This window comes from Hemiscyllium ocellatum, chromosome 20, assembly GCF_020745735.1.
Source record: "Hemiscyllium ocellatum isolate sHemOce1 chromosome 20, sHemOce1.pat.X.cur, whole genome shotgun sequence".
NCBI classification, from domain to species: Eukaryota; Metazoa; Chordata; class Chondrichthyes; order Orectolobiformes; family Hemiscylliidae; genus Hemiscyllium; species Hemiscyllium ocellatum.
In genome coordinates, this window is record NC_083420.1 from 36,956,566 (window position 1) to 36,981,495 (window position 24,930).

The 24,930-nt window shown below is 39.5% G+C and overlaps 1 protein-coding gene across 1 annotated transcript in view; it reads left to right on the top strand.

Annotated features, from left to right (window-relative positions):
* The first annotated feature begins 2,217 nt into the window (after window positions 1–2,217).
* The window catches only part of LOC132825603 (probable helicase with zinc finger domain), a 275,845-nt gene continuing 253,132 nt past the window's right edge, over window positions 2,218–24,930 (top strand). The window contains exons 1-6 of the mRNA XM_060840985.1: window positions 2,218–2,286; window positions 2,384–2,440; window positions 11,750–11,795; window positions 13,939–14,014; window positions 20,428–20,626; window positions 24,281–24,388. Coding sequence (XP_060696968.1) covers window positions 2,218–2,286; window positions 2,384–2,440; window positions 11,750–11,795; window positions 13,939–14,014; window positions 20,428–20,626; window positions 24,281–24,388 — 555 coding nt within the window. The remainder of the gene's footprint in view (window positions 2,287–2,383; window positions 2,441–11,749; window positions 11,796–13,938; window positions 14,015–20,427; window positions 20,627–24,280; window positions 24,389–24,930) is intronic.

Below are 24,930 nucleotides of genomic sequence, written 5' to 3' on the forward strand. Positions count from 1 at the left end.
TCATGCTGTCTAGTAGATGTCATCAAGGCTCGGAGATGAACTACTTGTCAGAGAACCTAGTCTCAGCTCTGCTCTTGCAATTATGCTGATCCAGTTTAATGTTTGAAAGATGTTGGTGGTGGGTCACTTGCAATCATGCCACCTTTTAAGTTCAGTAGTAAGTGTATTTTTTGCTCAAGATAGATAGTTTTTCCTAACACTTAGGGACTGTGATGCTTTCTGTAACTTAGTTGAATGTTCTATGGCATGTGCAGATGGGTTCCCTCATTAAAAGAGCTAGGAATGGAGCTGACTATTGCAATGAACAGCCACTCATTAATTTTATACTAGTGGCAAGATCTTTGAAACAACTAAAGATGTTGGCGAGTAGATTGCTGTTCTGAGGCAAGCTTGCAGCAATGTTTTGAGGTTGTACTGATTAATCTCTGCTAACCATGACTGTTTTCCTTGAAGTTTGATTCCAGCCATTAAAAGATGATGGCTTTTGATCACTAGTACTCTCTGTTCTGTCTTTTGTTGCCATATTAAATGCCTTCATGGCATTTGCCATCACTTTGAATCTGATATTGTGCTCATTTCACTATCTCGATGGTGGTGTGACAAGATGAGAAGATTTAAAATATAATATGCATTGAAGATCTAAATAAAAATGCTGTCACCTAAAAACAACACATTCTCTTGAGATCTGTGGCTGAAGTACACATCACAAAGCTGGAGACAGTTGAACGATCTTTTCGAATTTGCAGTTGCAGCTTTGTTGTGTTTCATCAGTACTTTAAACTATTCTTATCAAATAAATACTTTCTCCTGCTGAACTCTTGATCAAGAAGAACATCTGCCTATGTTACTTGACTGATCCTTCTTGATAATTTTAAACTTGGGGAAGGGATATCCTGTATTCAATTTGAGTTTCTCTGAAAGTCTTTGCATGTGGCTAGTTACCTTTTTATGAGGAAATACAAGGAAAACTTCATAATATGATTGAAATTACAGCATAGAAAGAATTTAAGCAGCTCCATTGGTTATTCAATGGTAGAATTCTCACCTACTATGAAAGAGTAGAAGGAATTTAATCGGCCATTATAATGATGCTTGTTTACCAGGTCCTTGACAAAATCTGCTCCTTTATCACTAATTCTTAATAGCTGATCACCATATCAGACTGCATTATGGTATTTACATTCATGGCATTCTGTTCAACCTTGAGTTGCACATCAGTCCCTATTTCCTTTACATCATAAAATCTGCTTCATGTCACCTGTCAACATTGCCCACCTCTTCCTGTTTCAATGCCTATTCCACTGAAACCCTTTTACCACAACTTTATTATAGAGCCATAGAAATATACAAAATGGAAACAGACCCTTTATCCAACTCCGAAATAAATTGAGTCTCATTTGGCCCATATTCATATATCCATCCAGATACCTTTTAAATGTTGTAATTGTACCAGCCTCCACCACTTCCTCTGGCAGCTCATTCCATCTTCAGATTTGAACTTTATACTTGCAATCTTCATCCTGTAAATCCCAGCTCATTCAAATCTGTTACAAGTAATGCACTCCTCTAAACAACAAAAATAAAACCAAGAACTGCACATGTTGAAACCTGAAACAAAAACAGAAATTTCTCGAAAAACTGAGCAGGCCAGCACCTGTGGAGAGAAAGCAGAGTTAACATATTGAGTTGAGTGACCCTTCTTCAGAACCTTCGGTACAGTTGCAGATCCAAATATGTCCTCAAGTTTTGGAGAGTCTGATGAAGATAAGAGCCATGTAAATTGCATGCAATGGGTACTATTGCCATTAGGTGAATACAAATCATCTGAATTCTTACTTTTTACATTGCACCTTATGCTGTGTATCTTGTGAAGAAACGTAGGTTTTAGATTTACTTAGTGAAGGTGTTTTTCCACCTGATTAAAAAGTGTTTGCATTCATTGTCTTTACAGAAGAATTACAAAGAGGCTGAAGAAGATTGCAAAAATAGTAAGTTGTGTAAAATAAATTATTTATATGTTTAATTGGAGATCATGAATCCAGTTTTTAATTAATTATCCTTTGGTAAGAATTTTAATGTTGAATAAAAACTAAACATGTCTCCTATGGCTTTTGGTGATAGATGAAATCTTAACATGTTAAATTAACTTTTCTGTTCCAAGTCCTATGCTTCCATGAATTTCTGGGGGAAAACCTCTTAAGAGATGTGTTGGCATCAATGATTCTAGAGGGAAAACTGAAGGATGTTTATGATGCTTTGTGCGATTGTAAGACTACGGACTGTATGGTAGGTCAGCATTTTGGCAATTGAAGTTTGTTTTGTAATTAATGCGATTTCAGTAGAATTCATAGCGCACAAAGCACATGTCGCTTTATGCTTCCAGAATGGAACCTCCTTAAACCATCTGAGACGGTTACTTCACTTGCTGACGGAGTTGCAGGTAAGAGACTAATGGATGATTGCAGAACTTAAACATGCTTTCCTTCAATCAAGTAATGCAGGAACAGATAACTTGTTGTATATTTTTTGGAGGGTGAGAATTTGCATATACTGGGCTTACATTAGATGTAGAATGAATGTTGTAGTAACATGAAGTTCCTCCTAGTATCACTAGCAATATGTCTTGTCACAGAACTGTTGGAGCGCTGACTTGCAAAATGAACATCTCACTTTTATGCTATTTCCCTGCCTTCTCTCTGTACCCTTGCATTGTTTTTGCTTTTCAGATAACCATCTAATTCCTTTTGAATGTCTAAATTAAACTGCCCCACCACGTCGTCTGAATATATTCTGGACCCTAATTACTTATTGCATGAAAAGCATTTGGTCATATCATCTTCTGCAAATAATTTAAAATCAGTTCCCTCTGTGAGTCATGGAGTAATACAGCATGGAAACAGGCCCTTCAGCCCAAACTGGTACATGCTGACCATGGTGCCCGCTCAGCTAGTTCCAATTGTCTGCGTTTGGTCCATATACCTCTAAATCCTTCTATCCATGTACTTATTCAGATGATTTTTAAATGTTGCTATTATATCTGCCTCGACCACTTTTTCTGGCAGCCCATTGCATATATGCATCACTCTCTGCATGAAGGAGTTGCCCCTTGGATCCTTCTTAAATTTTCCCCCTCTCACTCTAAACCTATGCCCTCTAGTTTTCAACTCCCCATCCCTGGGAAAATACAATATGCATTCATCCTATCTATGCCCCTTATGATTTTATACACCTCTATAAGGTCACCCTTCATCCTACCTTGGTTGACTTTCCAAAGTGCAACACCTCACACTTACCTGTATTGAATTGCATTTGTCAATCCTTAGCGCATTTCCCTACCTGATCCAAGATCCTTCTGTAATTTTTGTTAATCTTCCTCACTGTCAACGATGCCTCCTAATTTTGCATCATCCGCAAACTTATGCAATTCAAAACAGTACAAAAATAAACCCAAATAATAAAAAAAAACCAACCCACCCTCCTATACAAATGTATAAACACATATATAAAAATATAAAATTTTTAAAAAACCTAAACTAACTTTTTAACTAAATAAATAAATAACCACCAACAAACAAATAACAAGTAGTAACTGATCCCAGTCAAACAAAACACTCATACATTCACACTTCCTCCTCCCTGGATATTGGAATCGTGAAACATAATCGTTACGGCTATATAAAAGCCCTTGTTAGTGTGGCAGATAAACCTGTGTCCAGGTATTCCAAAAAGGGCTGCAATGTCTTGTAAAAATTCTCAGTTTTGTGGTGTACCATATTTGTGAGAAAATCTAGGGGAATCTGCTTCATAACAATCTTCCGCCAACCCGACAGACTCAGGGGGTTTTATGGATATTCGACCTAGCAAGATATTCTTTCTTGCACAGAATGTGAGAATATTGAAAAGTTTTTTCTTATGCATGTCTGCAGGAAATATAATGGGTAGGCCCAAAAGGAGAGAGATAGGGTCCCTTTCCACCCCTACATCCAAAATCCTCACCATTGCCCTTGCCACAGCACTCCAATATGTTTGAAGCCTATCGCAAGACCAAAGACAATGGGTAAGAGTGCCCATGCAGACCTTGCAATTGGGACATGCTGAAGATATTTAAATTTTGACAAATGGTCTGGAGCCAAGTGGACCCTATGGAGAATCTTCAACTGTAAAGCATGGGTCCTATTGCAAATTTATATCTTCTTTGCATTCTCACAAATATCCTCCCATGCCTCTGAGGAAATTTCAACACCCAGCTCTCTTTCCCACATCTTGCAGAGTCGATCAGACTCATCTGGGTGTCACCCCCCAAATGATGATATAAAGTACTGACAGAGGGTGTACCCTTAGCCCTTAGCACCCCCTCTCTATGTCAGATTTGCAGGGATCAGTCAAAAGTGTGTTCTTTTTTAATAAAATCCCTAACTTGAAAAAAACGAAAGAGGTCTCTATTAGGTAACTCATACTTCCGTACTAACTGATCGAAGGACATTATTACGTTCCCTCAAATAAATCACCCATGCAAGACACACTCCAAGCTGCTCAGCATATAAGTCCTGAATCTATCATGACTGTTTGAAACCCAGCATATCCATTAAAGGTGTAAACAAAGATGTTTTGCCAATATTGCCTCCCCCTGCTGAATTGCCTTCCATGCTTGAACAGTATTGATGACTATTAGGTTATGGCAATATTCCCTACTTGTCCTCCTCTTGTCCAAAAACAGCAAACTGGTAAGGGGGCACCTTGCCTGGGAGGCTTTGATATCTAGCCATATTGAAAGAGAATCCCCACAAACTCAGTCACTCATGTAGGTCAAAAGTGAGCTTAATTGGTAATTTTTAATGTCTGGAAGGTCCACTCCCCCCAGTCTGTGAGGTATCTGCAGTTTGGCTAGTTTAATGAGGGGCCGCTTACGATGCCAAATAAAGGAGCTGAACCAGCCATTCAGTCTCCTGAGTGTTTGTTTATTGAAACTCAGGGGGAGCATTCATATAGAGAATAGCAAATGAGGGAGAATATTCATCTTAATAAGCGCTATCTGACCCAACCACAAGACTGGAAGTGCCTCTCATCTTTGAAGATCTTGTTTAATTTTTTCAAATAATTGAGTAAAATTAGCTTTAAGCAGCCAATCCAGAACTGGAGTAATAAATATGCCCAAATACACAAAACCCCCCTGTGACCATCTAAATGGGAATCTGTAGTCGCCCTCAAGAGACAGCTCCTTCATTAGACCATCCATAGGCATAGCCTCAGATTTAGCAAAATTAATCTTATGCCCTGAAAAAGTGCCAAACACGCGAATGCAATGTAATAGGCGAGGCACTGAAACTGCTGGATTTGTCAAAAAAAAAGACATTGTCTGCATACAACGAGATCTTATGTAATTTTGACCCCACTTCTGGAGCTGATATATTGGACTCCCCACGAATGGCTTCCGCCAATGGTTCAATCACCAATGTAAAAAGCAACGGTGAAAGGGGGCAGCCCTGCCAGTTGCCCCTAAAAATATTAAAATTGCTTGATCATACTCCGTTGATAATGACTGCCGCAAGAGGTACACTGTAGAGAACCTTTACCCATCTTATGAAGACTTCACCCAAACCAAACCGCTCTAGAGTATAGAAAACGTACGGCCACTCAACTTGGTCAAATGCCTCCTCTGCATCTAAAGAAGTCACCAATCCCTGTATTGACTGCTGTTGGCATGCTTGAATTACGTTAAGCAGTCTCCTAACATTATTGGAGGATCTGCGACCCTTTATAAAGCCCGTCTGATCCTCTTTAATAATAGACGGTAACACAGTCTCCAGCCTTAACGCACAAGCCTTAGAGAGGATTTTAAAGTCCACATTTAAGAGTGAGATGGGCCTGCATGAAGCACAGTCTTCCAGGTCCTTCCCTTTTTTAAGGATAAGTGAAATATTGGCCTCTCTCAGAGATGGTGGGAGACAATCATGACTGTATGAATCATTAAACATATTCAGCATCGGGCCTGACAGTGTACTTATAAATTCCTTATAGCATTCACTGGGAAGTCCATCAGGACCGGGCGCCTTTCCACTCTGAAGCTGCCTCACAGCTCCCTGCACTTCTTGCTCTGATAATGGGGCATTGAGAAAGGACTGTTGTTTGGGAGTCAAACCCAAGAGCTTCAGATCTCTAAAAAAGGATTCCATTTTGGCCTGCCCCTCCTCACAATCCTCAGACTGATATAACTTAGAGTAAAATCTCTGGAATGCCACATTAATCTTTTTAGAATCACATTAGGTTCCCAGACCCCTCCCTAATCGATGTAATGGTTTGTGAGGCACTCCTCTTTCTGGCCAGGTATGCTAAGTATTTGCCTGGCTTGTCACCATGCTTGCATAACCTTAGCTTTGCAAAAGCCAGCTCCTTCTTTGCTGTCTGCGTGAACATGGAATTTAATGCAGACTGCAGTGCTGTAATCCTCAGTAGTTTGACCAGTGAGGGTCTGTCAAAATAGGCCTTCTCGGATACCTTCAACCGTGCTTCAAGGAGATGTTGCTGCTCACCCTTCTGCTGTTTCCTACTGGTGGAATATGAAATAACTAACCCCCTAGCATAGGCTTTGGTAGTTTACCAGAGAACGGATGAGCTATCAACCAAGCCTATGTTGATGTCTAGCAACACCTGAAATTCCCGAGAGAAATACTCCACAAACAAAGGGATCCATTGTTGTGGTTCTACTCGCCAAGCTGGGAATTTGTGTTGCAGACGTTTCGTCCCCTGTCTAGGTAACATCCTCAGTGCTTGGGAGCCTCCTGTGAAGTGCTTCTGTGATGTTTCCTCCAGCATTTATAAACCACTATAAATGCTGGAGGAAACATCACAGAAGCGCTTCACAGGAGGCTCCCAAGCACTGAGGATGTCACGTAGACAGGGGACGAAACGTCTGCAACACAAATTCCTAGCTCGGCGAACAGAACCGCAACAACGAGCACCCAAGCTACAAATCTTCTCACAAACTTTGAAAGGGATCTATTTGCCAGTATCTTGAACCCACTGTAACATCCTTAAATTTAACCATAAGGTACACTGGAGCATGATCAGAGATGGTAATGTTACCAATTGTACAAGATGCCACCAGATCTAGGGTTACCGCAGGGGTCAGAAAAAAAATCAATCCTTGTGTGATATCTGTGTGGATTAGAGAAAAATGTGAAATCCCTCCCTGTAGCGTGAAGATGCCTCCAGACGTCCACCAACCCTAATTCCCCTGACAGACCCACTAACTGTTTAGTTTGTGCAGAGGGTATCGAGGGACCTTTGGGCAACCTGTCTATTGTGGGGTCCACGAGACAGTTAAAATCTCCCCCGATAATGATGTGCTAGGACTTGAGATTTATCAGTTTAGAAAAAGCATCTACCAAAATTTAAGGGGATGAGCAAGGGGACAATAAACATTTAAAACACCACATTCTTCCCCATTTATCAAGGCTTTAAGAATTACACACCTCCCGTATGTGTCTTTAACACATTGCAACAATTTAAATGGGAGATTTTTCCTAACTAATATAGGCACTCCCTTACTTCTGGTATTAAATGATGTAAAATAAACTCATTCAAAGCTATTCTGCTATAATTTCAGATGCTCCTTGTCATCCTGTAACAAATCAATATTGACCTTCTCCATTCTAAGACTCCAGCGTACCTTCTTCCTCTTAATTGGTGTGTGACTTCCCTTGATATTCTAGATACACTATTTAATCAAATCATTAGCCATAATCTTCTGCAATTACATTTAAATTCCAGAGAGGAGGAACCCGAACCACAAACTGCTGAGCCATAGTTTCACATGATCCACCAAATATAAAAACTACATAAACTAAAACCACTACATTTAACAAACCTACAAAATTATTAAAAATAAAAAAACCAACAAAAACCAGAAAACAAACCAACATATAAAGTGCCAACAGCGCTGAGTAGTGGAACTCACCTCCTGCCTAGAGGGGGCAACTACCCGTCCCGAACTGCCCATAAGTAGGCATCTAACCATCTCAACCACCTTCACTTCTTTCAGCTAGAGCCGCACCACAAACACAAGCTGAAAAAAATAAACACCCCATAGAATATTGATATGAATAAAATAAATTATTTTATAAAAAAGAAAGGAGAAAGAAATACCCCACCCTTCCTTTGGTATATCCTAACTTAGAAATTGCAAATGTGCATCGTAACCACCGCCAGACATAGTTTAAACCAAATTATTATCGATAGAGGAAAAGGAAAGAAAAATAAAGCTCCAACTGGATTTCCTCCGTTTCTTTCCCAGAATGATAAACATATACCCAAGCAACACTATATATACATACTGTGATTGTTCAGATTAGGTTAGTTTGTCCACAAAGTCTCTTGCCTTCTCCGATGTGTCAAAGAGATACATGGATCCATCTAAGGTGATCCGAAGCACTGCCGGATATCTCGGAGTACTGAATCCCAAGCTCCCTCAGTCTTCTCTTGACACCGTCATAAGATTTTTGTTTATGGATCATCACCGCTGAAAAGTCCTGAAAAAACATGATCTTAGAACCCTCATAAATTAGGGCCTCTGGATCCTTCCCTTGGAATCTGGAAACCTCCATGATTCTCTCCTTATCCTGATAATGATGGAACCGCACCAGGAGAGGACTAGGACGTTGACCCAGACCTGATCTCCGTGCTGTGACTTGGTGAGCCCTCTCTATCTTCAGACCTCTCATGCCAGCCTCCAAGTCAAGGCATTTCGGAAACCAATCTTCAACAAATTCTGCAGGCCGCTCTCCTTCCTTACCCTCAGGCAGACCGATGATCCAAATGTTTTTTCTCCTGTTCCTGTTTTCAAGATCATTCTCTTCATCACGCAAATTACGAACCTGCGTCTTCAGGGCTTGGATCTCATCCTTGAATGAACTGGCATCAGCTTCCACCACTGTGACCCCTCCACCTCATCTGTCCTCTTCTCCAGGTCTCCTAGCTGCTGTTCATGCTTCTGCAGCATGAGAGAGACTGGAGCCAGCTTCTCTTCAATCTGTTTACCCAGCATCTCACAAGATTTTGAGAGCTGGTTCACCAGGTCCTGGAGAGTAATTGCCTCCGAGGCTGCTGCAGGCTGAACTGCAGACCCAGCCTCGGATGCTCATCCTCCCTTTTTCGGCATTTCTGGATGGCTGAAAATACAGGTAAGTTAATTTATATGCGTTTCTTGGGACTCCACGATCTTTCCAGAGTCCCAAAAAAATCCAGATGACCTGAGTTGGGCGTGTTAAAGGACCATCCCGCTCCTGCTGCGATGTAAAGCTCTGCAGTGCGATCTTCTCAGATCACAGCCATCTTAGATCCCCATCAAGTCGATTTTGAATCCAGTTAGGTAGTTCTCTCTGGATCCCATGCAAGCTAACCTTCATGACTAGCCTGCTGTGTGAGACCTTGTTAAAGGCCTTACTAAAGTCCACATAGATAACATGCCCTCATCTATCCTCTTGATTACCTCTTTGAAAAACTCTAAAAGATTGTCAGATATGCCTTCCTGCACACAAATCTATGCTGACTATCCCTGATCACACCTTGACTATCCAAATGTCGGTTGATCCTGTCCCTCAGTATCCTCTCCAACAACTTGTCTACCTCTGATGTCGGGTTCACTGGCCTGTAATTCCCTGGCTTGTCTTTGCTACCTTTCTTTAACAGTGGAACAACATTAACCAATCCCCAATCTTCCAAAATTTCACCTGTGGTTAGAAATGAAGCAAACATCTCTGCCAGGCCTCTGCAATTTCTTCCCTAGCTTCCCACAATGTCTGAGGATGGACTTGACCTGCTGCTCCACACACAGATGGCCATGCTGATCTTTAAGGGAACCTATTCTCTTCGTAGCCATCCTTTTATCGTTAATATAGCTATAGATCCTCTTGGGATTATCTTTAACCTTATCTGCCAGATCCATCTCATACCCTCTTTTTGCTCTACTGATTTCCCTCTTAAGGGGTGTGCCCCTACACTTTTTATAGTCATCTAGGGATTCATTTGAGCCCATTAGCTTAAACCCAACGTATGCCTTCTTCTTTTTCCTTACCAGAGCCTCAATATGTCTTGTCAACCATCGATCCCTCAACCTGCCAGTTTTTCCCTTCACCCTAAGAGGAACATAATGACCCTAGACTCTTGATATCTCACTTTTAAAAGCCTCCCATTTGCCAGTCATTCCTTTTCCTTCAAACAGACTCACTCAATGGACCTCTGCTAGATCTTCCTAGCGGCCCTGCTCCAGTTTAGCACCTTAATCTGTGGACCTGTCCTTTCTTTATTCATAACTATGTTAAAACTAAGAGCGTTATGGTCATTGGACCCAAAATGCTCTCCGACTGACACTTCAGTCACTTGCCCAACCTCGTTTCCTAAGAGAAGGCCTAGTGTTACACTCTCCCAAGTAGGGCCCCCAATATATTGATTTACCTAAATTTCTTGGACACATTTGACAAATTCCACCCCATCCAGACCTTTTACACTGTGGATGGCCTATCAATACAGGGGAAATTAAAATCCCCAACCAACACTATTATTCCTATAGGTATCTTCAATCTCTCTACACAGCTGCTCCTCTAGTATCTACTGGCTATTTGGGGGTCTATAATATAGTCCCAACAAGATGACCATCCTCCTCTTGTTTCTACATTCTAACCATTTGGTCTCATTTGATGATCCCTTAAGAATATCCTCTCTAAACGCTGTTGTTATGTCCTCACTTATTAAAAGGACAATTCCCCCTGCTCGTTTACTTGTACTTCTATCACACCTGTAGCTTCTGTATCCTGGAACATCGAGCTGCCTGTCCTGCCCTTCTTTCAGCCACATTTTTGTTGTAGTTATAATATCCAGTTATGTCTACAATATCTTGTTCTTGATACTTGTTAAAGTAGGAAAATTTTCTTTCTCTACTATCTGCAGTCCTCTCATGACCTTGAATGCTCTATCAAGTTTCTTCTCAGCTTTCTCAAGAAAGCTGTTCCAACTTCTCCAATTTGTTTTCATAATTGAAGTTCCTCATCCCTGCAGTGAGTTTCATAAATCTGATCTGCATTCTCAATTTTTTCTTCTTTCTCTAAGAAATGCAATGATATATTTCAGTGTAATATTCTCAGTGTTTAAATCAGCAGTCTGTGGGTGAGAATGCTCCATTAGATGCTGGTTCAATTTTGTGTATGGATTCATGGCTACTTATGATTATCTTAGCTGGATCAATTAAAGGCACAGAAGATGAGAAGGTGGATTTTTGAATGCCACTATTATCGTGCCATTATGAGTAGTTTTATGTAACATTTCTGCTACTTTTATCATCAAAGGTTCCTTTTGGCTAAGTTCATAAATATGGTTACCTTAATATTTTTTGCATCTGAGCAAATAGAACTACTCTGGCTGTTGTTGCAAAAGAGTTGGTAATCTCACAATTTGATACAAGTTAAAATATTTGAAGCTTCATAATACTATTATGTTAACTGTGAATCTCGTGAACTTTCTGAGAAGAGTATAACAAGTAAACACTTCGATTTCCAGTTTTAGATGTGATATGGGTACCTTTCCTTATTTAAGTGGGACAAATTAGTTCTTGGTCACAGAATAATTGTGATTTTTCTGACGTGATTTTAATAATCTGTTAATAAGTGGGTTACAAATTTTTATATTTATAAAAGGTGATGCAGATTAGACACTTTCAGGATGTTAATTATTGATATGAACTTTTTCTCTTCAGCAGGCAGCAACTAATGATGCTCTCTTTTCATCAGAGCAAGATGCCAAAGGTCTGTGCTGACATTGTGGAGCTAAATGCAGTCATGCAATGAATTATGCTGATTAAAAATGAATAATATCAGCTATGTCTCTGATGCAACCTTTTATTGGCTGTCTCCCTGAAAGTTATGCCCACTTCACTGATAATGTATTTAAAACATTTTGCTGGAGATGTCTTTAGAAAATAGCTAATAGAATACTATTTTAATATTCATCACTACTTCGGTGCATATGCAGTAAATGCTAAAAGGAATTCATGTTAATTTTTTTGGACCCAACATCAGAATTGCAAACTGAAATGTATTTTATTGGACAAAACTGTAAATAAGTTGTTGGAACAGAAGTATCCTTAATTTTTTCTGGAATATTTACTTACCAGCACTGTGTTGCATTGGGATCTGTGAGCGTAAGAAAGACTCTCTGATATTTTGCCATTAATCTCAAATTTCTAAATGTGGATGGGTGTACCTCTTGTGTTCAAGGAGTGCAGGCAAACTGGAGGGAGTATGATAATCATTGGTAGAATAATCCTGGGCTGTAGGAATATTGTTGTAAAAGAAGATTCCAGGGATTTGGTGTGTGGCCAATGATTTTGGGTTAAGGAACTCTGAGTTAATAAGGATTGAGCAATACAATCTAGAGGTTCTGACCTTTAAGGAGTCTTGGAATTGTGGTGGGGAATCTATGGAGGGAGCTTTCTTGGGCTCCATTAGAACTGTTGTTAAGCTTTTTTTAATGAGAATTTATAAAAAAGTGGAAAATGTTACACTGAATTTCTCAAAAATATTTCCAATCTGTAACATTGTTTGTGTTGCATCACCTCCCACTCATGTGATGTGAATGGAGCTGCTTTAATTAGATAATGTGCTTCTTATTTTTTTCAGTAAATTGAGTAACAGAAGTTAAAGTAATGAGAGTATGGGATGAGTTGTGGAATAGCAAACTGTACTGTGAAATGAGACAGGACAAATTTTAAGTTGATGGTTTGTTTGCAAGCAATGGCGAAATCTAAAAGAAGAACAGATTTTCTTGGTCTAGTGAGGTTTTTATGAGCTGACTTGAAGAATGGCACTGGGACTCAGTTTCTAAATACACACAAAAAATGAGTAGAACAATTTAGTACAGGAATCCATTCAGCCCATCGTGCATTTGTTGGCTTGTTGAAAACATCTTCCTACAAGTTTCAGCAAGCATACCACCTATAAGTGTATATCAAGCTCTCTTTTGAAAATCACTTTGATGAAATGCATATTCATTCTTGTTTCTAAAACAGTTTTGAAAGGAGAAGGGTAATAATATCATTGGATGATGGCTAGTGGTATTATCAATGGACTGTTAATCCAGAGACTAAGGTAATATTCTCAGTACCTGGGTTTAACTTCTGCCATGGCAGATGGTAGAATTTGAATTAATCAAAAAATATGGAATTAAAAGTCTAATATTGGCCTTGAAACCATTGTCATTTGTTGGAAAACCTGTTTGGTTCCCTAATTCTCTTCAGGGAGGGACACTGCCGTCCTTACATGGTCTGGCCTACAGGTGACTCCGGACCCATAGCAATGTGGTTGACTCTTAAGTGTCCTCCGGGAAATTAGGAATGGGCAATAAATGCTAGCAACACCTTCACCTTGTGAATGAATAATAAAAACTGACAGGAGAGTGATGATGCAACTGAACCTAATAAATAAGCCAATAAATTAAAAAGTAGCTTATTGACTTTGGTGAATAACCAAAAACATAGGGGTTTTTTTGGTTCCTTTGCAGTCTTGTAGTTCATCACATTGAGTCCTATGGAGTATAAAGAAGATGGTTTATAATAGACTATTCATATATGGAGGAATTTTACTAAATGGATGGAAGTCTTTGGTTTGGTGTCTGAACTTGTTTTCATTGAAAATAGGTTTTATTACGGAAGAAGGAGTGGGATTCAGATTTCAGCTAGAGCCATTTGGGAATATGGCTTCATGACACGATGAAAATTCCAAGAGAAAGGTCTTCTAAAATTCTACTATCTATGTGGTTTTATCCTGGGTGATATTGAGATGTCATTAATCATAATCTCTATGCAAGTTCCTACTCACTCCCTGTGAAGGCTAAATTATTATTATTAAGAAGTCCTTACACACACAAGTCACATTTCTAACTGTCTTTCAGAAAATGATTGTCGATGGAAGTTCCGTCCACCCCCACGAGGAATTATTGGAATTGATGAGTATTCCTTGTGTTGCCAGTAAGTTTCTGATTACCGGTGTGCCTGATGCAATCATACCCTAATGATGTTCGTAGAACTGTGCTGTCTCACTACATATACAATATAAACAGACAGACTGCTGACAGTATTTAGAAAGTCAGGAAGGATTGATGGGGAGAGAAACAGAATTAACGTTTTTGGTCTGTGTCCTTTCATAAACTAGGAGTAAGTTAGAAATATTGAGGGTTTTAAGCAAGCACAGAGCCTGGAAGAAACGAGGGAAGAAAAATAATGGAAATCTGTCATAGGTGGAAAGGAGAGGTTAAAAGGAGTGGTAATGTAAAGTGAAAGCGTGGCAATTAGCATCATCATGGGTCTGTAATGTGATTTCTTGATCCAGATTTCTTTCTTGGAGATGTATTTACCTGAGTTGTACTTTAGAGGAAATTTACTGAACAGATGGAAGTCTTGTGTCTGGTGTCTAAACTTGTTTTCATTGAAAATAGATTTTGCTAAGGTGAAGGAAGTCAAATTCAGATTTTTAAGATGTTGGGAAGTGTATTTCTGAGCAGAACTGCAAGGTAGAACTTTGAACTTAATTAGCCTCAGTGAAGCTTACAAGACTTGTTATTGCATTGATTTCTTGGCTCCTCTCTTTTTCTTTCAAAGAGTGAAATATTGTGATTGGAAATAGAATTCAGGGCTCAGGTTATCAACTGAGATTATTCTATATTTCATAGAATATATAATTCATCAGCTACTATCACTACCCCTTTAAATCTGCCATCATATTGCTCTCCTTTCTTTAAGAAAACTTGACTTCTGCAAAGCTTGCGAACTATCACCTTTTTTCAACTGCCCTTTTCTCTCCAAAGTTGCCTTCTGAATATGTGCCTGCCTCTCCTAAACTTCATGCTTGAATCTCTTCAATTAGTTATTCACTTTTTCAACAGGATCAAAACAATTTTTTTCAACAACATAAATTACATCCTGTGTGTCTGTGATCAAAGTAAACTCATTTGTCCTGTCCTCCTCAAATTACTTACAGAGTTTGGTATCATTGACAATACCATCCACTTTCAACCCCTCTTCTCTGCCAAGCAGCTGGATCCAACTGCTCTTGCCTTGTTCCAATCTTATTTAATTAATCACATCCACAGAACTTTCTGCTGCCAAACAGTTGTCTCTGGTGTTTCCCAAGGAATTATCCTTGCACCCTCTGTTTCTTTTCCACTTACTCCCTGCTGCTCCACAGCTTTTAACTCATCTAAAAGTGTTAGCAACTCACCACAGTTCCTCTTGACTGTTTCACTGCGTCCAATCAGATGGCTTGATTGGCGCAGAATGGTTACAATGCAGAAGGAGCCCTTGTGTTTGCATTGCTTACTTGAAAGAATAAGTCAGCCTGGCTCACTCTCTTGCCCTTTCCATGTAATCTCGCACAACTTTTTGTTTCAGGTGCTAACCATTTCTATTTTCAAAACTCCAATTATAGATTCTCAAGTAATACATTCCAGATCTTCACCATGTGTTGTGATTTAAAACAAAAAGACATTTTCTATGTTACTATCATTCTCAAATTTGTGTCAATGGTCGTGTCTACTCTGTTTCGTTATAGAGTCATAGAGATGTACAGCATGGAAACAGATTCTTCGGTCCAACCCGTTCATGCCGACCAGATATCCCAACCCAATCTCGTCCCACGTGCCAGCACCCGGCCCATTTCCCTCCAAACCCTTCCTATTCATATACTCATCCAAATGCCTTTTAAATGCTGCAATTGTACTAGCCTTCACCACATCTTCTGGCAAGCTCATTCCATACACGTACCACCCTCTGCGTGAAAAAGTTGCCCCTTGGGTCTTTTTTATATCTTTCCCCTCTCACCCTAAACCTATGCCCTCTAGTTCTGGACTCCCTGACCTCAGGGAAAAAAACTTTGTCTATTTATCCTATCCATGCCCCTCATAATTTTGTAAACCTCTATAAGGTTACCCCTCAGCCTCCGACGCTCCAGGGAAAACATCCCCAGCCTGTTCAGCCTCTCCCTATAGCTCAAATCCTCCAACCCTGGTAACATCCTTGTAAATCTTTTCTGAACCCTTTCAAGTTTCAAAACATCTTTCCGATAGGAAGGAGACCAGAGTCGCACACAATATTTCAACAGTGGCCTAACCAATGCCCTGTACAGCCGTAACATGACCTCTCAACTCCTGTACTCGATACTATGACCAACAAAAGAAAGCATACCAAACACCTTCTTCACTATCCTATCTACCTGCGACTCCACTTTCAAGGAGCTATGAACCTGCACTACAAGGTCTCTTTGTTCAGCAACACTCCCTAGGACCTTACCATTAAGTATATAAGTCCTGCTAAGCTTTGCTTTCCCAAAATGCAGCACCTCAGATTTATTTGAATTAAACTCCATCTGCCACTTCTCAGCCCATTGGCCCATCTGGACCAGATCCTGTTGTAATCTGAGGTAAGCTTCTTCGCTGTCCACCACACCTCCAATTTTGGTGTCATCTGCAAACTTACTAACTGTATTTTGAATACCTGTTTCAAATCACCTTTCAGCCTTTTCTCTTCTGAGGAAATCAATCCCAGATTCTTCAGTCTAAACCCATAACTCCTTGTACATTTGTTTTGCACCATTTCTAAAATCTTTACCTCTTACTTGAAGTGGGGTGCCCAGAATTGAAAATGCTTCTCCAACTGAGGCCATTTAAAAGTTCATTACATCTTCCATGCTTGTGTATTCAATGTCTCTTATTTATAAAACCCAGGATCCTATAAGGTTTTTCTAACCATTTCTCAACCTGCCCTGCTACCTTCAGAGATATCCTTGGATCTCTCTGTTCTTGTGGGATGCTGATATGTGCTTCTGGCCACTTATCCATACTATCACTAAAATGGCCAATTTCCACTTCTAATGCATTACCCAACTTAGCCTCCACCTAATGCAAAAACTTCGTCCATGTTTTATTGCCTGTGAAGATGATCATTCCAACACATTCCTGACCAGAACAAGGCTTGTATATTAAATCAGGTTGAATCAATTCTTTGCTTGTTTATCTGCAGTGGCACCAAATTAAGCAATACATTACCTTTAAAATGTTCATTGTTATTTCAATTCCTTCTGTTCCATCTTCTTCTTCTTCCCTATGTCTTTAACCTCATTCAGCTCTAAAATCCTCCAGAATGTCATCCCTTCTCTAATTCTGATCTCCTTGAGCATGATGATTTTCAAGTGCTGCACCATTTGTAGATCTGTCTTCAGTTATCAAGGCCCTAAACTTTGGAATTTCCACCTTAAACTCTCCATCATGCTACTTTTTTTTTCATTTTTAAGACACTTCTTAAAACCTAGCTCTTTGACTAAGCTCTGGACATTTACCCTTGTGTCTCTAGATGTGACTTTGGTGCATGGTTTCGACACTATGAAATGCCTTGGGACATTTTATTACGTTTGAAGGATATATTATTGTGAGTTACTGTCCTTCTTACATTGTGTGTGCTGTTAATTTTATTTTACCTTAATCCCATGAAATGGACCAATTTCGCCCATTGTTTCTTTGACGACCTTATAGAACAGTTTCACCAAACTAATGGAGAATGAGTAAAAAAGGGCAAAGGATCAAATTTGGAAAGATACTGTAAATCAAACAGTAAGGTCAAGGCCAAAGAGGAAAATGTTATATAGGGAAATCATAAACAAATCATGACAAGAAGGAATGACAATGTGAATCCAAGAGTCAACTAACAGATAAGACTAGAATCTACAAAGCAAATAAAAAGATCAGAACTGAAGGTTCTGTGACTGAGTGCATGTAGTATTCAAATCAAACCAAAGAATTGAAAGTGCAAAGAAATGAATAAGTATGATCTGGTGACCGATACAAAGACATAATTGTGGGATGAAATGGATTGGCTACTTGAATCTTGAAGGGTATAGGAATGACAGAAAACTTGGAAAATGTGAAGGAGTGGCACTGCTAGTTAGCACAATGTCAAGGAATGAAGTCAATCCCAGAAACCAAGTTGTTGAAATAATTTGTGTGAAAATGCAAGATGATCAAGGAAAGAAGTCATTTGTGGGAGTAGTTTAAAAGCCCTCTAAGAGTAACTACACATTTGGATGGAGACGAAATAATGAGAGCTTGTCAAAAAGGATCGGCGATAATCATGGGAAATCTTAATCTTAGTCTCGGCTGGAAAAGTCAGATGGGTCAAAGGTAGTCTAACTGACGAATTTGTGGAATGTCTTTTGGGCAATTTCTTATAACAGCATGGACTGGAGCCAAGCAGAGAGCAGGCTATCTAGATCTCATATTGTATAATGAGATCAGATTAATTAATGATCTCATAGTGAACGTGCACCCAGGTAGCAGCCACCATAATATAGTTGAATTTTCCATTCATCTTGAGGGAGAGAGAAATAGAGCCATAGAGTCATACAGTATAGAAATAAACCCATCAGTCCAAGTCGTACATCCCTTACCAAAATAGTTCCACTTGCTTGCCTTTGGTCCATATCCCTCTAAACCTTTTCTATTAATGTACCTATCCAAATGTCTTTTAAATATTGTAACTGTACCTACATCTGCACTTTGTCTGGCAATTTATTCCACATACGAACTACTCTCTGTACGAAAAAGCTACCTCGCAGGTCCCCTTAAAGTCTTTCTAGTTTCACCTTAAAAATATACCCCCTAGTTTTGAACTCCCCCCTCCCTAGGCAAAAGACCTTTGCTATTCACGATATGTATGCTTCTCATGATTGTATAAACCTCAACAAAGTTACCTCTCGATCTCCTACGCTCCAGTGAAAAAGGTCCCAACTTATCTAACCTTTGCTTGTAACTGAAACTCTCCGGTCCTGACAACATCCTGGTAAATCTTTTCTGAACCCTCTCAAATTTAATAATATCCTTCCTAAAACAGGGCAACCAGAGTTGTACTCCAAAAATGACCTCATCAACATCCTGACAACCTCAACATGATGTCCCGACTCCTATACTCAAAGGTTTGAACAATGAAGGCAAGCGTGCTCAATGCCTTCTTAAACACCTTGTCTACCTGTGATGCAACTTGCAAAGAACAATGTACCTGAAATATGGCAAATGGAGTATAATGTGGGAAAATATGAAATTGTCCATTTTGATGGGAAGAATAATAAACATGCATATTGTTTAGATGAGAGATTACAGAGCTTTGAGATGCAGGAGGATCTGGATGTCCTTGTGCTGAATTGCAAATGGTTGGTGTGCAGGTGCAGCAAGCAATTAGTAAGTTAATCAAATGTTTTAATTATTTTATGTAGAATTGGATGCAGATGTAGGGATATTATTCATCAATAATACAGGGTACTGGTGAAACTGCACCTCACATATTATGCAGGGTATTGATCAGTTGATTTAAGGAAAGTTGTATATGCATTACTAGCTGTTAAAGGAAGGTTTACCAGGCTTATACTTGGAATGGGGGTTGCCTTATGAGGAAAGCTTTGACAGGCTAGGCTTGTATCCACTGGAGTTTACAGGAGGAAGTGGTGATTTTATTGAAACATGCCCGATGCTGAAGGGTCTTGACTGGGCAGATCTGGAAATGACACTTCCTCTGATGGGAGAATCTATTTAAAAGTTAGGTGTTGCCCATTTAAAACAGTGATGATGCAAAATCTTTTCTCTGAGGATTGAGAGTCTTCGGAGCTGCCTTCCTGAAAAGGAGAGAAGTGGACTCCTTGAATATTTTAAAGACAGAGAATGGATAGATTTGTTTTTAAGCAAGGGGGATAAAAGGTGATCAAGGGTTGGCAGGAATGCAGATTTGAAGTTACAGTCAAATCAACCATAATCTTATGAATAGCCAAGCAGGCTTGAGCGTTGAATGACCTAACCCCCTTAATTTGCATACATCTTATTCTCTGTCTTAGATATTCTTGTAGCATCCTGACTTTTCTGTCTGCAGTTCTGCATGCTTCAGTCCTATGTTGTCCACTACGAATATGACAATACTATTCCTTCTTGATTTGGAGTGCCGGTGTTGGACTGGGGTGTACAAAGTTAAAAATCACACAACACCAGGTTATAGTCCAACAGACTTAATTGGAAGCACACTAGCTTTCGGAGCATTGTTCCTTCATCAGGTAGTAGTCTTGGAAGTGATCCTGGATGAATGTTATAAATTGTTTGGATTTTAAAATCTATGAAGCCAGCTCTGATGTCAGAAAAATGTTGATGTTATAGATAAAATGTTGTTGCAATAGAATAAGTGTGCTATATCAAATCCCTGTACATAGTGCTTTTAATGTAGAAATGTGACATGCCACTTCAGAAAATATGGAGAACAATGCTGCTGACGTTGCTTAGAGAATATCATAATAGAATCAATGCTTATAGATTGGACTTCTTGTTTATGTCTGAACTCAACATTTTATTCTGGCCCAGATATTTGGAATGTGGAGCATGCCATTTTGAAGATTTCTGTGTTTTTGCTCATTCTGACTCTGAGTTGCTAGAATGGAGAGAGCGACACGCTTACAGGCAACTTCATTATCAACAACAAAGGGAGCAACTTCAACACGGTGGCAATTATAGTGAAAGATTGATTGAAAAATGGATTAACAGTCCAAGTCCAGAAAGAGTGGTAAGATAAAATGCTTTTGTTGCGTAGCACTTCTGGTGCAATCTTGCATCATTTTACATTGCACACCTCCTTGCATGTTATGCGTGGTGTGTTGCACGCAGTTTTAACATATGAATCTCTCTACAACTACAACTGTCTGTCCCTGCTTCAATAGATGTTCAATAGATAATCCTCTTAATTTTATTGTTCATACACTTTATATTTTGCATCAATCACATGCTCTGTCTTATATTCTTGTAACATCCTGACTTTTCCAAATGCAGTTCTGCATGCTTCGGTCTTATGTAGTCCACTGCAAATATGACAATACTATTCCTTCTTGGAAGTGATCTTGGATGAAGTTATAAATTGTTTGGGTTTTAAAATCTATGAAACCAGCTCTGATAGCAGAAAAATGTTGATTTTATAGATAAAATATTGTTGTAATAGAATAGCATACTATCTTTCAAATCCCTGTACATAGTCCACTTAATGTAGAAATGTGACATGCCAGTTCAGAGAATGTAGATTCAGATATGTAGGTTCAAATTATTGAAATGGCTCTAAGTTGATTAAAAAAATTGAAACAGTCTTTCACAAAGGACATATTTTCTCATCTCAAAGTGGGTAAGGCAGATTGCACAGTTTCTCTCAGTTGGGGAAGAGGTTAATAACTATGACTGGGGTGCCCCTCATACCTCTGCCCTAACGGGTGGTATGTTGCTTACCTGAGCTTGTAAACTTGTAAGTTGTTGACTTTTAATCTATGTAACTCAAGGAGTCTCTGAATAGAAATTTTACTTTAATGGCCGTGTACAATTCTTGGACTTGATGTTTATGCAAAACGTTTCCTTGCTTGTCAGACATAAGGCCAACCAAAACAGTTCTCTTGTCTCAATTAACTCCTGTAGTACTCATACCTAAATTTTGTTTATTGCATCATTTTCCTAATCAGATTTAGGTTTGGTTGCTATGTAGCTATTTGGTTAGCAGTTTCTGGACTTCATCCAAAGTAGTACCTTTCCTCCTTTTGGTGAATAAGGATTCCAATCACAGTAGCTCATATATGATTGCAACTGGGTGGGCTGGGGTTGATAGGCAGTCACCTTACCCGTCATATTTCTACGTTCACAACTAGAATTAGACTTCTTAGCATAAATTAGCAGGATTGGACATTGTAAACTAGGTGACCTGGATTCAAGTTCCACTATGGTAGATGGTTACATTTGAGTTTAGTAAAAATCTGGAATTAAGAGTCTAATGATGACCAAGAAACTATTGTCAATTGTTGAGAGAAACCTACTGTCTTAGTCTACTGTATTCACTGCTCACAATGTGATCTCATTTACTTTGGAGAAATGAAGTGGAGACGAGGTGACCGCTTTGCAGAGTACCTATGTTCTGTCCGCATAAAAGATTCTGAGCCATTGGTTGCTTACCACTTCAACAAATTGTATTCTCTGGTCAAAATCTCTGTCTCAGGCTTGTTGCAGTGCTCCAGCAAAGTTTCGCGCAAGCTGGAGGAACATCATCTGATTTTTTGCTTGGGAACTCTTCAGCCTTTTGGGCTCAATACAATATTCAATTGCTGGATAAGGTCAGCAGGTCTGGCAGGGAAATCAGAGTTAACGTTTCAGGACAAGTGATCCTTCCTCAAACATTTTAGGGCTAAAGCACCTTTCCCCATGCTTTACTTCACCCTATCACACCAGGTATTGGCATCACATGGGTTGCTGCCACATACTACCCATTGTCAGCCTCTAATAATCCTCATTTTCCCTATTTTGACACAGCTTCATTTTTGTTGAGATTGATGCAAGCTGGGGGTAGGGGTCACTTTCCATTAAGTGTTGCAAGTTTTCTTGCGTGATCATTCCCAAACTCTCTGGTTAACTATCTATCTGCCTTTCTTGTCTAATGCTAATCTGATTCTTCCATTTGTTGTTGCTGGAAGTGTTTGCTACTTCAGGGACAATCAAGGATCGCTGGTGCAGGTACCATCTTTAAAAGGCCATTGTGCACTGTGCTGGACAGCAACATGTCCAGCCTTTGGGTGATGACAATTGACAAGTATGTCAAACTGCCTGACTTTCTGTCTGCACCAAACTATTTGGCAAGACAGAAGTCCTGAGAGCCTTTAACTTGCATCTAAGGAGTCAAAACATTGAAATAAAAGACAAAAGAGGGATGCTGTGAGCTTCTAGTAGGTGCAAAGTGAGTTTCTGCTCAGAATAAGTGAGCAACCTGAGATGCTGCCTTGTAGACAAACAGGAGGCACGAAGCGCACAGTCAAGAGTGTGGTGCTGAAAGAGCACAGCAAACCAGGCAGCATCAGGAAGTGGAGAAGTGGAGTTGGGAGTGGCATGGTGGCTCACTGGTTAGCCCTGCTGCCTCACAGCGCCAGGGACCCAAGTTTGATTCCAGCCTCAGGCGATTGTCTGTGTGGAATTTGCACATTCTCTTCGTGTCTGTGTGGGTTTCCTCCGGTGCTCTGGTTTCTTCCCACAATCCAAAGATGTGCAGGTTAGGTGAATTGGTCATACTAAACTGCCCATAGTGTTCAGGAATGTGTATGTTAGGTACCTTAGTTAGGGGTAAATGTAGAGTAGTAGGGTAGGGAAATGGGTCTGGGTTGGTTACTCTTTGGAGGGTCTGTGTGGTCTTGTTGTTTCCACACTAGTGATTCTAAACAAAAGTCAATGTTTTGACTATAACCCTTCTTCAGCATGCTGCCTTCTCCAGTCCATGAACTGGATGCCTGTCCCTGCTTGTAGAGTTCCTTGCAGCAGCTTTGCACACAGTGTGTTCCAAAGTGGAGCAGAAGTGTACTGTATATGGATTAGAGCTCTGCTATAAGGGTGTGAAGAGGTACATGCCGTCCATGGCCATGGACAGCTGTCCCCAAGACATTGGTGCTGGGTGTCCAAGATGGAAGTCTGGGGGAGTTAGTGGCAAACTGGATTTGCCAGGTACACGCTCAAACTTAAATGTTGGGAATTCTTGGCATCTAGTTTTTATTTGCTAGGAGGGAGAATGGAATTTTGCATATTAATGAGGTGAGACTAGGTAGCAATGAAGTGATATTGAGCAATTATCCCTGTAAACAAGTTTCTTGCTGCTCACTAATGAGAGTATCTTCTCAATCCAGGGTTTGGTTGAAAAATGCAATTTATCAATCTTGACATTGAGGAAAGTCTTGCTCATAATTTTTGATATTTTTAATAAGATTTACCAAAATTTCACACCATTGCTCATATCATTCAGAACCTGGGAAGGTTCTGCCCAATGTGTATAGAAATACTTTGCAAGTATGACCGTAACCTTGGTACATCAATTCCTGACAGATCTTTTCAGGTAACTGAAAGAAAGCATAGCTATTATTGCAATGAACTATTTTTGTGAATGTAAGTTTGCTCGCTGAGCTGGAAGGTTTGTGTTCAGATGTTTTGTCTTGTAGTTTTAAAAACCTGTGGTTTTTGTGCATTAAAAAAAAATTCTGGGACTCAGCAAGTACATGCACTGCGTGTTAGATTGAAATCTGATGATCATGGGATTTTTAAGTTCTGGCTATTTTGCATTCCAAAATCAATTTGAGGTCAAATGCACCTTTATTTGTAGTGGTAACTGAATATTTATTGTATTGTGTGCCTAAATATTTGTGACTTTCTTCAACAGGTGAGTGGGTCTGTTGAAGGTGTGAGAGTGGAATGTGCTCAGGAATTGAATCAGGTCTCTGACAGCAGAAAGTATGACTTTTCGTGGACATTTGCTTTTACTTGTGATGTAAGTTCAACAAGGGGGCTTTAAAGGAAACTGTATGCAAGTGTGCTAAGTATGAATTAAATATTATTACAAATAGCTAAAATCCAGGTGTAGGAATAATAGCTGATTTGATAAATTAAGGATCTTAGTTATACCTAGCAATTGAGGGCTACAGTGGCCTTTGTATCGCTGAGCTTGAAAGCAAAAAATGTTTCGCTTTTAGTCAGTCTTCAGAACTTATGAAAATTGAGCTGTTCACATGAACAGGATATCAGTTTTCCTCCTAACAAGGATTATGATTGCAATAATTTGACATCAAGAATTTAAGCACAACTTGTCATGAACTATCACTGTGCAAAATTCTGTGATGTTCTTTTCTTGGAAGAATTGACTCTTTTCTGCACTACAATTCCACAGACAGTAGAGCCCTGCTGAAAAGTACATGGGTGAACATTAAGCAAGCACGGTTTTCTTTTTACAATTGAGCAACTTGAATGTTCTGGCTAGATTGGTTACTGGTTGAAATACAAAAAGGATAGAAAATGGATCCCATTTTGAATTTC